The sequence below is a fragment of the Diplotaxodon limnothrissa genome, linkage group LG7, assembly GCF_057381915.1.
Source record: "Diplotaxodon limnothrissa isolate DT_005_m linkage group LG7, D_limnothrissa_male_GT1.1, whole genome shotgun sequence".
Classification (NCBI taxonomy): domain Eukaryota; kingdom Metazoa; phylum Chordata; class Actinopteri; order Cichliformes; family Cichlidae; genus Diplotaxodon; species Diplotaxodon limnothrissa.
The window spans coordinates 40,419,896-40,434,821 of NC_140602.1; the positions used below are offsets into that span (position 1 = coordinate 40,419,896).

At 40.4% G+C, this 14,926-nt stretch overlaps 1 protein-coding gene across 1 annotated transcript in view; it reads left to right on the forward strand.

The window, feature by feature from the left end:
• The first annotated feature begins 2,854 nt into the window (after positions 1-2,854).
• grin3a (glutamate receptor, ionotropic, N-methyl-D-aspartate 3A) overlaps positions 2,855-14,926 on the forward strand; it is a 58,165-nt gene continuing 46,093 nt past the window's right edge. Inside the window, exons 1-2 of the mRNA XM_085358068.1 lie at positions 2,855-3,610; positions 11,955-12,664. Of these exons, the coding sequence (XP_085214194.1) occupies positions 2,855-3,610; positions 11,955-12,664 (1,466 nt within the window). The remainder of the gene's footprint in view (positions 3,611-11,954; positions 12,665-14,926) is intronic.

A 14,926-nucleotide genomic window follows, 5' to 3' on the forward strand; every position in this document is an offset into this window, starting at 1 on the left:
AAAAAGACAGAAATGGGATGTTATAAAGAAAGCCAAAGTGGAACAAAAGAGCAAAGTCAAAAGAGTGTATTGGAAGCAATTTTACCATTTCGCGTGTTTTAGGTTACGTTTTGGTCTGGTGTCAGGTAACTTTAATATAAATGATAGTATAATAATAAAAGTCATGCTCAATATGACTAATTGAGTGCAACATTTATTGTAATGTAACACTTTCATTTTTGATCTTCAGTAGGCAGTAGTAAAGTAAGAATTTTTTTTATATAGCACTTTTCAAAACAGTTTTTCAAAAGTGCTTTACAAACATGTTAAAAATACAGTTGAATGAAAATATCTTAATCACAAAAAAACAGCATAATACACAAAAGCATTATAATAAAGCATGATCTTGAGGAAAGCTACTATTCCATTTCAAAATGCCAATCCACACCCTGTGGCTGTTGCATTACTGAAGCAAATTTCCTCCTATAACAATGATCTAAAGTACAGCTTGAAACTATGCAAGACTTATTTAGCAAAGAATTTGTCATCTGGTTTTCTGTGTATAGTGGCACAGAAATCAGACCTCGGGGTATTTAAGTTGTTGTGAGAACAGTTTGATTAAAGGGTATATAAGTGCCCATTAAAACAATTAACACTGTGGGAGGATCTTCAGGAAGCATGTCGCCACATTATCTCATCAAACTGACAGCTACAGTGTAAATGTATAAAAGGCAGTGGATACTGCAAATGGACCATTCTTGGATGAAAGCAAAGTTTGGGTTACAAAAATGGTTATTTTAAATAAAAGTTATCGTTTCTATCCTGTCTGTGACTTGACCACATTTTCTATTATCTCTCAGATTGGATTACTAAAAGTATGAAATTTTAAAAAATACAATTAAAAGTAATAGGGCACTGTGAAAGTGTGGGCCTCTGGAGACTAAGCAAAGTGTGTTGTTGTTTGCATATGACCAGGCCAACCCTGATCACTAGTGGACCACACAATAGTCTTTTGATGTGTGGCAGTTATTTAATACTTTGGAAATATTCCTTCCAAACAGAATGATCATACTGTCTCAAAAAATGAGGCATTTCCTCGAGTCAGGTGAGGATACCAGGCTACAATATGAAAGTGCTGAAAACATATTTTCAGTATTTATATACAAGTGGGAATTTCCACCACTAAGCCAAATTTAAATGGCATGTGGAGGTAATCTTCAATATTTATGTGATTGACCTATTTTTTCATCAAGACCTGGAATAAGAATGAACACTGTGAAGCCCTTTTGAAAAGAGCTATGCAGCATATGGTGGCCTGGTATCCCACTTCAACACGCAGTGCAAGACAGGCTTAATTCTCACCTTGAATATGTCTCTTGATGTAATTTTCTTTCTGTTTTCCCTCCATCTGTTTTTTCATCTTCTTCAATAGCCTTGATTCTTTAAAGACGCAGCAACTGAAGCACCATCTTATATCACCTCACATTCTATTTCCATTTACCTGTTCTTCTCCTCTCTCACTCCTCTGCTCTTCTTCCCCACTTACCATTCTCCTCTCCTCACTTTTCATCTCTTATCCACGGTTCCCTCCTAAGCCTTTTCCCCCCTCACCATAACCTCTGCTTCTCTCTCCTCCTACCTACCATTAGTCACCACCTCCCGCTCCTCTCCTGTCAAAATTTCTCTTCCCCGACTCTCTCCCTGTTTCAGTCCTTTCCTGTAAGGTCAGCCCATATTGGATCGATCAGGGTCATCTATCTTCCACTATCTCAGTGGGCGTGCCTCCTATTTCAAAAGTGATCATTAGCCAATCATTAACCTAGATCAGACCATCAGACCATTAACCAATCGTTAATCTGGATCCTGTTTAAACTCGGTCTGCTGATTGGGTCCCGGGTGACCTCTGACATGTGAGTTACCAAAGAAACACATCCGTTAAACAATGTATGATTGGGTGTCCTCATACATAAAACAGGTAGCTGTCTGGTTTTGTCTCCAGTAAAATCTCACAAATCTTCCCACGTGACACATAATCAATGTGCTGTATTTATTTTTTTTTGACATGTCGGGATTATGAATAAATGACACCAGTACCATGCCCATGACCATGTCCGCATTTCTTTCGCACTGACACTGTGAAAAGTGAGGGGTGGCTGGTGGTTGTAAAGTAAACATGGGGTTAAATCTCCTTGGAATGTGCGCAGAAAGACCACGCTCTGGTGCCAGTGGTCTCACCAGCACAGAGGCTGACTCGAGCCAAGCAGCGCGTGCGCTCTGGAAAGCTTCTACTTGGGTGTCTTTTGTTTTTCTGGGTGTTTTTTTAAAAGGGGGGAAACGTTTAAAAAAAAAAACAGCTGCCTTTGCCCCTGCCTTGTGGATGATAATGGGATGATTTTCCTTTGACTCCATTAAGCTATCAGACTTTTCCAGAGGTGGATTCCACTGCTTTGGAATGTGTTTGATGCGCATTAACCTTTTTCGACCTAGGCAGGGCTTGCCTACACACTCTGCTGCATTTTCTTTTCTGCCTGTGGAATATGTGGAAATGTTGCCGTTTGTTTCCACGACATGTTTAGTAATCCGAGGCTTGAATGATGAAAATCTTTTGAGATGAAAAACAGCACTTTTGGGGATCATTTTTTGCTTGTGCGCGGCTCGTGCCTAATCTCGCGCCTCAGCAGCCTGTTGTCTGTGTCCGAGGGAAAACGCACAACTTTACCACCAGCTGGAACCGGTCCTGTTGCGGGGGCTACCGCTGGTCTGTGCGGCACACCGGGGCCACAGGCAGGGGGCCAAGACGCAGACCAACGGAGCGGTCCCGGTGTTCAGCCGCTGTGTGGTTGGACCGGGAATCCGGAGGAGCTGTGGAGCGGGGATGATGAAGTCGGTGGGGATGGTGATGATGAGTGGCCCGGCAGCGCGACCAGGCACCAGGGTCTTGCCACTAATATGTTTAGTGTTGTGCGCTCTCATCTTTCTTCCGATTTGCGCTCACTCGCACCCGCAACCGTGCCAAGTGCTCAAACGAATCGGCCACACGGTTCGGATAGGAGCTCTGCACGTTCAGCCTCGCTTGCTCTCTGCTATGGCTGTCAGCGGCTCTGAGGACTGGGGAAACGAAAGAGAGTTGACAGAAGAGCAGCAGTTGGAGTTGGAAAGACCGTTTAAAACAAGTGCCAGTGCGCCTGGGTATGGAAGCCTTAGGACTAGAGCGTCCGTTAACAGTCAGCGGGGCGCAAACAGGAGTAAAAGCCAGGCACGCCAACGGGAGGAGAACACCTCGGCGGAAAATCGCGTGTTCGCACCCCGAGACTCGGTTCTGCTCGCCGTCGAGGCTCTGAACCGGGCTGGGTTGCTACCCTACAATTTATCCTTGGAGATTGTCATGGCTGTTGGATCCACACTCGGAGAACTGCCCGCGTTCTCCTTTTCCTCTACGGGCAACCCCGAAAACGAGGACCCGCTGTCCTTCGTGGAGAGTGTATGTCACACCGTGGTTGTGCAGGGGGTTTCTGCCATGATCGCCTTTCCACGGAACAGGGACGAGTTCGTCAAGTTGGAATTCGTCTCACTCGCGCTTCAGGTACCTGTAGTCAGCGTTGTGCAGAGGGAGTTCTCGCGCCACAGTAAGGTAAAAAGTTATTTCCTAGCTAAATTTGAACTGTTAACTGTTGATTGCTTCACTTCGGCATACAACTGCAATGTGCTGGTGTGACGTGTTATAGTAATATAACGCAAGAAACTTTACATCGCAGTCTGACAACCTCTTTAAACTGCGTGTACACCATGCACCGAATGCATGTAATTTATTTAACTAATTTAAATACGTGTGGATACAGACTACAGTGCACCGCGAGCCATCAGTGGCCATCATTTAAGCCAGGGACTAGAGCTAGAAACGCCTCCTTCAGTGGCTGATTGTTGATGTCCCTTCAACAAGAGCACAGATCTTCCCGTTCTTGTTCAGCGTTTACCCAGTCAATCAAACTTAAATGGCACAATTTAAGGTGAAATGGCACAAGCTGGCTTTCATAACTCTGAAAAAAAAAGTTTCATTAAACAGTCAAAGACAAAAGGAGCATGGGGAAAAGCCGCTCTGTCCATGGTGCTGAAATCTACTGAAATTAAAGGGTGTTTCAGCAGAAAAAAGAGCAGTGCTTCTCTTCTGCAGAATAAAATGTTTAAAAATGGTTTGATTGACAGTGTGCAGTCAACAACAGTGTGCACCTAGCAGCACATGCCCCGCGGTATAGATACATAAACAAATACTTTGTTGATATTCAGAATCCCACTATGTCTGCACTGTGGTGAAGGAGGTTATGGCAGTATATTGCAGTCAAAACTCTTAGTCATAAGTCAGTGTGATGCTATATTTTGACATCTCATTTGCTGGACAACGGAGGTAAAGACGGACAACACTCTTTAGTTAAATCACTGTGTTGGCATGTACATTTATGACCTAACACCTTTCCTTTTAACAAAGAAGTAAAAGGTTGCTCTTTAGCCACCCAGCTACTAATATTTAGCAGGCCCATATCTAATAATGAGATTAGTGTCAGAAAACTGTAGCATACAAGAAAAACCCATTCATGCAGAACCGTTTTAAGCTGCATAACATTCCTCTCATCGGACCAGTTCAAAAGGTGAATCCACATAATAAACCATGGAGGAGATTTTGAGTGTATTTCGGTGGTTTTACAGTGAGGCTAAAACTTTGCTTCATTTTTTTACATTGTACCACTGGAAATACCTTGAGTACAGTTCCTTGTGTATACCATATGGAGTCCAGACTTGGCAGGAAACCATTACATCACTATATAAACTAAAGTTTGCAGTGGTGTTCTGATTTTTTTTTCCATATACCAATATACACTCCTTATTATTATTATAAATAATAAGGCACTTTAATCCTTCAGTACAAGTAAACATTTCTTTTGGCACAAACATGGATTCTTTTGTAATTGTAATTCTTTATTTACTCAGACTTACGTATATGAGTCAAAAGTGCTCAATATATGAGCACTGTATATATCTATATAAACACTATAGATTCTTGTCAGGGCTTTTGGAAAATAAAACAATACCCTGAAACCAGTATAAAATGATATGGATTTTTATTCTGATTTATGTCAATTTTTAACAGTTAAGGCAAAAGCAGCAGCAGTTCTTACGTTGGAGATCGTTGAAAAATAAACTCTTGCACAACGCACCAGTGCGAAGCTTGCTGGTGGAGTTTGCAGCTAAAATGAGAGCAAAGGGGAAACTAGTTAGTAATGTAAATACTATATTCATTAGCGTGGAGGGGCATCAGTAATAATTCTGTGGAAAAAACACCTGCTGTGAGTTTGCCCCCTTATTTGTTTGTGCTATCGAGCACAAGAAGGAATAGGCACACGCACATTCCCAAAAATGATTTGGTGTAATACACTGTAAACCTCTTTAATTGGGTGATGCTACAAAGAAGAGATATTGCACATCAGTGAGAGAAAGCCAACAATCTGCATGTGTTTCTGTATTTGTAATATTCTACACACAAACATCCAAAGGAGGGACAAAGAATGTGTTTTTTTCATGCACACATCCAAACCCATTAGCTGGACTGAAGGGTTCTGGGATACTTGCCACCTACTAGGGTATAGTAATGTGTGTGTGTGGCTTTGTCAGACAGTTTGTGTCTGTTTATGTGTTGGTGTATATGTGTGCGTAAGAATGTGTGTGTGTTTCTAGGATAATATCTAATTTCCTGCTCTGTGCACAAGGAAGGGTTTCTCTGTAAGGAGTCAGCAGGTGTTTAAAGTCAAAACTGATTCCTAGAAGTGAAATAACAGTAATGGATACAACTGACAAACCAAAAGTTAAGGATGATTGATTGATAGAGGAGTAGATGGGAAGACTGTTGAATGGAAGGATGAACATGTGCAAAAAAACTGACTAGGAAATAGTGTGTGCAGTGCTTGTGTGAGACTTTTAGAGAAATGGCTTAACTCCCTTCTGACTCAATCTAGTTTCACTGGCAAATCCCAACTGCAGGCTGACAGCAATTTCTCTAAAACATTTTTTGAGTGTGAAAAGTGCAAAAACTTTTTGGATGTCTTGAGATGATCTCATTAGTGTTTATTTCCTCACTTTGTTTGACCTTGAGTTTTTATTTTATCCTGGAATGTTTAAAGTCAAAGTTTAAAGACAAGGTTCACAGCTGAACATTTGTGTAATACAATGAATCATCAAAAAAAAAAAAAACTTTTGATAACGTGATCTGCCCACAGTATGTTATGTAAGTGTCAGAATGATGAAGCTGCATGAGAATATGGAGATTATGGAGCAAAGGATAAAGTGACCTCAGAGTAAAGGAACTGGGCTGGGAGTTGTGGTGAGTGGTTTTGATAGCAGGAAAGGGATGAGAATTTAGCATATAAAAGCCAAAGAACTGAGGAACTCTTGGCAAAAGGAAGCTCTCTGGGAAAGACCAGTCATCTCAGATAGGAGGACTTAGTTTTAAAGTGGAAATATATCCCATGCTGACCCAGAGACTGTGGAAAGATAGCTACATACGCACATATATACAGAAAGACAGAGCATCTTCACATTGCTACTTATTCCAGTTATGTGTCAGCACTAACTGTATGCGAAAAATCAACATTGCTACAGGTATGCGCCAATATCATGATGTATGTGCAATATATACCATATAAACACTTTATTAGGTATACTGCTCCAATGTAATCAGACCTACAGAAAACATGCAATAAATTCTGTCTATACTGAGCAGCCTTTCCACATAGTGTCATGCAAATGGTCATTCAGTTTGAGCAGTCGACTTGCAATCTTTAAAACATCCAGCAATCTAACAGTATATGTGGTATAAAAAAGTATAATAGGCCCATGTTAAGTACTAAGTTTAATATATGTGCAAGAATGCCTTTGGATCCAAAGGTTTGAGCTTTAGACTGCTCTTAATCCTTAGTTTCCATCATGATGTCAAGAGAGTGGGTATCATTAACGCGATCATCTTAGCCACACAGCTCTAGCTGTGATCAGTGCAGTATCTCCCACGCCAGACCGTTCTCACTCCCGAGGCGTAACATCCCGACGTTTTGTCACGTCCCGCGGCGTTCCTGAGGAACGCGAAAGGTGACCTTCCGCGTTCTTATGGTACGCGCCGGGTTATGGCAGAAATCCAGTGGAATGACGGTCCCGCGGTAATAGACGTTCCAGCCCTGTATTCCAGCCCTAAACCTAACCTTCTCCCTAACCCTAACCATAACCTTGTTCCTAAGCTTAACCACCACTTTAATGACGTTAAATAGTGTTTTCCCAAGCGATTTGAAGGAGAAGAGTAAACATGTGTAGATTGAGTCCAAACGGTTGTCATAGGTCCTCAGTTTTCCGATGTCGTCATGTAGGAACGTGTTGGGTGCCCGAAAACGTAATATGTTGACGATTTGTCACCTAGCGTAAAATGTTACTGTTTGGGATGAGAACGTGTTGCCCACGCAGTGTTCAAACCTGTTTGCGAGGGCCATCCAATCAGAAGAGACTTGGCTTCAAGGCGAGGCTGGCCTTGAAGGGAGACAGAGGATGAACTGAGGGTGCAGATAGATAAGGATTATTTTGAACTGTGGATCCTCCACAGCTTTTCTAGTGGAATACAAAAATAAAAAATATGAAACTGGTACTGAGCGTAATAGGTCTTCCATAACAATTCAGTTGTTCTGCAATGCATTCATTTAACTAAATTGGTTAACTAACGATTGTATTACAATAACAAATGGTAGATGGTTATTGATTTTTCTTTGATTAGATGATTCATTGTATTAAGAACAATAACTAAGTCATTACTGGATTTGTCCACTGGTTCATGAGTCTGTCAGTCCATACCTTTTTTTTTTTTTTACCATACTGCAAACTCTGCAAGTTTCTTAGCACAACAAGTTGCAGCTAATGTGTTTTAGATGTGGAAATCACAGGGGAAAATCATTTTTTGAAGCAAGGAGGGATTAAAAAAAAAGAGCACAGTGACAACAGAGCCGGGATTTCACAGCACACTGAAAGCAGCAGATCTCTGTATTTATGTAGGGGAGCAAGGAGCCACACTCAGTACAATTTTTTTTCCTGTTTATTTACATGAAGAACAAAGAGAGGGTTACAGATTTATGGAGATCACAGTGCAGAAGTGCCGCAGTTGAAAATAATCCATCCAATCCTCCTGGAGAATGAGAGCAGGCGAGACTCTGATGCCCCGTGGACTGCATTACCATTTTCCTCCCTGATAGAGGACTTTTAAATCTGAAATAAAACATTTGCAATTGCTTTTGTAGGTGCTTTTGTTCCAGCAACAATCTATCCACGTGTATGCAATAAGCTGATTAATAAATATCTTATTTGCATGTCTATTAGACAGAGTGATTAACAGGATAAATCAAATTAAACAACAGATTAATCTAATGAACTTTTTTGTGCAAAGCTTGTGTAAAAGTTGTAAAGCAATTAAAGTGGTTCACTCAGGTCCCTTAAACAACTTTAATTCTGTGTTTGGTGTTGTGGGTTCAGGCAAGCAAACAAGTGTGCGACTGATTAAGTGCCATATTGTATACTGGGTACAGTATGCCGAGGTATACTGACGCAGATCTGGCAGCTCATGCAGCTCATGCAGCCCTCTGACCTATTTAATGTTATTTCAAGTATTACAGGGATGAGTGTCACCTTTCAAATGTATCTGTTCTGATCTATGTGTGTAGTCTGAATTTAACTGATTATTGCAAACAAATGAGCAAATTCATTACCACCAAACAGGAAATAACTATGCCAATGAAAGAGCTTCATACTATAGCTCAACACTATGGAACTGAGTGTTTTGTTAACAAGGTGTGTCTTCTGGAACCAACCAGTGTAGAACAACTTGAAACCCAACATCAATTATTAACCTTAATAGTGAATTTGATTATTTAATCTCTGACAGTAATGTGTTCAGACACCTGCTGAGTTCAATATTGACTCTCTTTTTATCGTGTTTCTATTCTGAGACTCTTGAAGAAAATATTTCAACTGCTATTAAAACCAACATGGTCTTTCATTCATAATTTGAATACATCAGTGTACGAATAAAAAAGACTTTTATAACCTTTCATGAACATAAAATTAAATAAAACTGAAACTAGAATTAGAAATATGAACTGTAAATTTGCAGATTCTGGTGAAATTGCGGTGTTACTGCCATAAGCTGCGACTTGCTTTCAGGAGTCAGCTAAAAGCACAGACGGAAGTTTTACATAATAATAGTCCTGTAAGAGACCTGATGGTGGTGCTGCGATGAAAGTGGGTTGGATTGGATTGGAAAGTGCATGTATGACAGCATTAAAGAGTTAACTGTTAAGAATGGGACTGTCTTCTTTAGCCTTTATTGAATTCGAGTAGCAGAAATTTGCATCTAGCAATACTTGTTATTGTACTTTGGCAAACCTTAAATTTGGCATGGGTGTAAAGACTAGCCAGACTACTGATAAAACTTTAAGTTCAAGAGTTATAGGCATTTCACTTGATTTGGCATGATATCTCAAATCAAAGAGATGTGCAAGATGTGCAGAGAAGACTGGATTCAATATAAAGACCGGCACTGCTGTTTCATAGTTGGTTACAAACTAACATGAGCTCATAAAGTTTGACATTTTGAGCAATCATGGTTTTAGCGTGTTGGAATAGTGGCAACTGAAACTCACTGGACACTTCATTGGATACAGCCCTTCTCTCTTTGGAAGTACCTTAATTTTTCATATCTAAAAAATTCCTCTCAGGTTTTGGTCTAAATTGGTATGATGGTATCACACAGGTGCTGCAAATTTGTGGGCATCAAATCTATGATGTGAATTTCCTGTTCCACCACATCCCAAAGGAGCTCTGCTCAAACTGGATCATTTTTGTGCCAAGAAAATATTCTCCACTCCATTACACCATAACTACCACTAAGTGTTGGTAGAAGGCAGGATGGATCCTTGTTTTTCTTGTTGTTTACACCAGATTTTGAAACTCATCAGACCAGCGAGTCTGTGTTAATCTTAGCCTCTGCTTCCTGTTCTTAGGTGACAGCAGGTGTACCAGGTGTGGTCGTCTGCTGATATAGCCTGTCATCTTCAAGGTGCAACATGTTTGCATCAAGAGATGATATTCGGCATACCATGGTTGCAATGCATAGTTATTGGAGTTACAGTTTCTTTCCTTTTGTGGCTCTAAGGACATGGTCATTCTCATCTGACATATGGCATTTTTATTTTAAGAACTTCCACTTATTGAATTGAATAGTTTCTCTTTTTTGGGTCATTCTCTGTAAACCCTAGTGATGATTTAGAGGGGAAATTTCAGTAGATTAGCAGTTTCTGAGACACTCAGACCAGGCTGTCTGGCACCAAAAACTATCCCACTGTCAAAGTCACTTAAATCACATTTTTTCCTTATTCTGATGCTTGTTTTGAACTTTAGCAGGTTGACTTGACCATGTCTATAGGCCCAAATGCATTGAGTTGCTGCCACATGACTGGCTGATTAGATATCTGTGTTTAATGAGCAGTTGAAGAGGGGTACATAATAAAGTGGCAAGTCAATGTAAATAACAGGGGGCTGGGGACTGTTTATCAGCCAGTGTTTGTTACTTAATTTAATGTTAGGGGCAAAGTTCCAAAAAATCAGCAGTTTTGTTTGTAGCACTGCTACGGTTGGAAATAAGTTTTCCACACTGGCAAGGATTTGTTAGCTGATTACAGAATAACAGAACAAAGGAACCAAATTCAAACATGTCAAGTGTATCAAAACAGTTAAACCAGCTCTGACCTAAAAGGCAGCAAATGAATCTTAAATGTACTATTTAGAATGAAAAATGTCGATTAGAAGAAGAGTAATACGAAATGTGTCGCCAATGATGTAATACATGCAATGCTGCATTACTTGCATAAAGCGCTAAATTGTTTTTACCTCTGCAGGTGGTCCAGCAGATTTAAAACTTAAAGCCAGTTAGGCGGTACATTTTGGAATAAATCTATTTCATGCTTCTCAATTTACTTTCTTTCTAGAAAGATGCTAAAATTGGTGAAAGGTTTTCCTCACAACAACAACACTATGAGACTGCACAATTCTATTGTATCAGATGAGGTCCTAGTGGTAATCAGCCACCATGTACTAATTGATCTGTCTAGGTCATTAATCAACTGCTGAAATTATGAATCACATAAATTCAACAAAGGTGTAAACTAAATTAAATGTTGTGGTGCTGAGTAGGGGAAAGGCTCTTTTGAAATGAACTGCAATTCAGAACTGCAAAGTGACTACACAGTTAAAAAATGTGATTAGTTATATTTATAGAAACAGGTAAGTGGAGGTTATCCATTATACACAGCAAACTATGTTAACTGAAGACAAAAAGTAACTACATTTGGATTTATGAACCCTTCTCTTTCTCCTGTTTCTTCTTCTGCTCTTCTGTTTTATTTCACTTCCTTATGCCCATCCTATTCCTTTCTTTTTCACCAACATCATTTCTCCGCTATCCTCATGTTGCTTTTTCTCACAATATCATCAATTCCAAAACCAATCATCTGATGCTGTGTCTCTCTTGCTATCTGTCTCCCATGTATAAAATCCAACTGATTCCCATCGACACTTTGTCCTCTGATCACAACATTTTTATTTCCTCCTTTATTTCCTTCTGTTTATGTTTAACTGTCCCTCCTCTCTATCTCGTATTATTTAATTCCACTGCCTTTGCCATTTTTTCATCCATTTATTTTAATCCCTTAAATCTTCTCCTCCTGTCACACCTATTCACCTCGTTCCTTTTTAAATGCACTCCTCCACTTTTCAAAATCACATTTTTCCCGTTTTTTTTCTGTTACTTCAACTTTTCCCCTACAACTATTTTTTTTACCTTCCACTCCATTTGCCAATTCAACTCCCATTACACCTGTCCTCCTTTTACCAACTTTTCACAGAATCCTCTACATTTCCAAATGGCGATGCGAACTGTGGAGGCTCCACAATCCCAGCTGCTCTATACCCTGCTGATGATGAATGGCTGGTGGGACATCAGCATTCTGCTCTGCCAGGAATGGAATATTAGTGACTTCCTTTTCCTCATCAAGAACAACACCCGCTTTCACCTGGGCACTCTTGTCAACCTGACAACTATTGCCTTAACCTCTTCAATATCTTCATCTGCACTATCAACCTCGGCGGTGGCATCAGGTATTGCAACCTTACCCTATTTTTCCTCTGCTGCCTCTTCTTCTTCATCATCCACTTCTTCTAAATCAGACCAGCAGCAAACTCTCCTGCGACAGCTGGGGGCCCTTAGAGAACACTCATCTACAACAGGATTGGTGACATTTGGGTGCGACATTCGCGAGGTGCGACGTTTGTGGACGCTGGTCACGCGGATGACGCTTCCAGAGTTTCACTGGGTCTTGGGGGACAGCCAGAATGTGGCTGAGCTGAGAACAGAAGGGTTACCCCTGGGGTTACTGGCCCATGGGGTCATGGGATCCCCTTCTCTGGATCACTATGTCCATGACTCATTAGAACTCGGGGCGCGTGCCGTGGGCAGTGCTGCCCAGGATAATCCTGCCTTGGCACTCATACCAGGGACTACCAATTGTATGGATAAACAACAGAGCAATGGGAGCTCGGGGGAATACTTGGCAAGGTAGGGAATATACAGATACAAAGTTTCATGCAATGTCCTCAAACTCTAATAAGGCATTCTATAAGCACGACTCACTTCCATAGGGTGCAGTTATTATTCTGCTACTGTATCGGGGGGAAGAACAGTCAGTTTTGTTTTGTTTTTTTATATTTGCTTAGGCCGATCACAAACATTTTTGGTTGTGCAACATTTATAAAATGATGGTGGGGGTGAGTCTTCTAAAAAGTGGGTGAGAGCACGTTTCGTTGGAACATTTGCACATGGGGAAGCAAGCATTCATCATAATGACACAGCTCTGTGGAGAAATGTCTGGCTGTGTAAGATCAGGTCTTTGTAGGTCTTATAGTCATTTGAAAGAACCTAGCACGCCAGCCGTACTGCATCCAAATCTGGATCAGAACTTGCCACTTTCAGTGTGTAGGCTGTGAGGACACATGTTGTGTTCTGTAATAAAGGAAATTTTGAAAATGGTTAGAGGATAGTGGGAAACAGATTGCCACCATAGCATAGTGGATCAGTGTAAGGCTTACTATATACATGCAGTTTGCAAACCAGACAAACCTAAAAAACATTGTGATAATTATGCCCCACAAAATGATTATTTCAGCAGCTTAACTTGATGGATTTCTGTATAGATGTTTTTTATATGTTTCTTCCCTTGCAATAACAGAAAAAAATGATGTGTGTCAGTTCAATGTTCATGTAAAATCACCCAGGTACCACTTTACTATCTTACCAACATACAAAGGTATTCTGCCCATAGTACTAGTAAACCAAAAACATTGTCTCTTGCCTTTTTCAAACATGCAAAAAATGAATTCATTGGCAAAAATTAAAAGTTACCCAGTACCAGCCAAACATATTAAATGTGACACAGAAGACTAAATATGCACATACACTGATCTGCTTCCATTTGGGTTACCACTGCAGCACCACATTCAGTGAATATAACACACTTGAGAGGTTGATAGAACTTTTGTGATAATCCAGTTAAGTAAACTTAGTCATTCAGGATTGCTGAGTTCTTATGGAGTCCATGATTGACAGCTAGTGCTCCACTAATTTGTCAGAACAGCAACTATGCTTGCAAAATGCATGGTATCATCTGGAACAGTAATGATTATGCTCTCTCAGTATGACTGAGTGACTGATATAGCTTGCAGCCGCTGGCTCGGGGCAGTTTGCCAAATTACTGGAGCAGTGGCGATGCCAAAGATCAATTTACTGTATTCATATAGACTCTTGTGAGTATGATGGTTGTTATATTTTCCTTTATAGATATAGATAGGGCCCAAGCAAGGTAATCTCTTAAAAACTCTCACTGTGCTAAAGAATCACAAGTGTCATCTTTGCGTGGGATTGGATATTGGTCTATATGTATTATGGGATTCAGTGACAAATAAGTTCTTTGCCTGTTGTCTTTTTTCCAAAAGATACTGTTAGCATTGCCCAGTCACATAAGTTCTTTACAGCTAATATTCCTTGGTGTACCGAATACTGAAACACTGCTTAGATTTTAAGCCGTATACAACATGACTTGCCTGTGAAACCTCGGTCTTGCGCTCTCTTCAAGCTCAGTCAATCCCCTCCCTCAACACTGAATCTCTATATAGTATTTCTGACACAACTTCAATTCTGTTTGGTGCATGGCCTTTATCTCATGCCAAAGAGACATATATGTGCCCATATTTCACCTTTAACTTCAGCTTTTGCAGTATTGTGATTCTCGCTCCTGTGTAAGTTATCAATCCCACATTTGTATATTTCAGGTTGAGTTTAGGAACATTTTCCTGGATGTGAGCACTGACCCACTGGCTAGTTTCATCTTTCATGGCACTCTGTAAACATTAGGTGTCTATATTCTGTCAAAAGCCATTTCAGATTGGCCTCATTGCTCAGTCCACACACAAGCCTGTTCCTTAGTGCGTACTCCCCGACATGGCAATGCTCTCCTAATCTATGAAGCTCTGCCATATACTCCAATATGAATTCAATATTTGACTCATTCCTTTTGTAAAACCTGAACCATTCAGCTATCGCCAGAGGTGTTAGATTTAAAAGCCTCTTTAGTACGTCTGAGATCTCATCAAAAGTTTTGTAAGCCAGTTTGCTAGCAGGGCAAGTTGGAAGTTTTAGTGCCCAACTTTTTAAACAAAAGATGATCATCTATCCATATGGCCCATACTCCCAGACATTTTTAGTTAGTTTTGTTTCCTTTTCACAGTGTAATATCACTACTAGTCCTAGTCTAGTCTTTGTTCA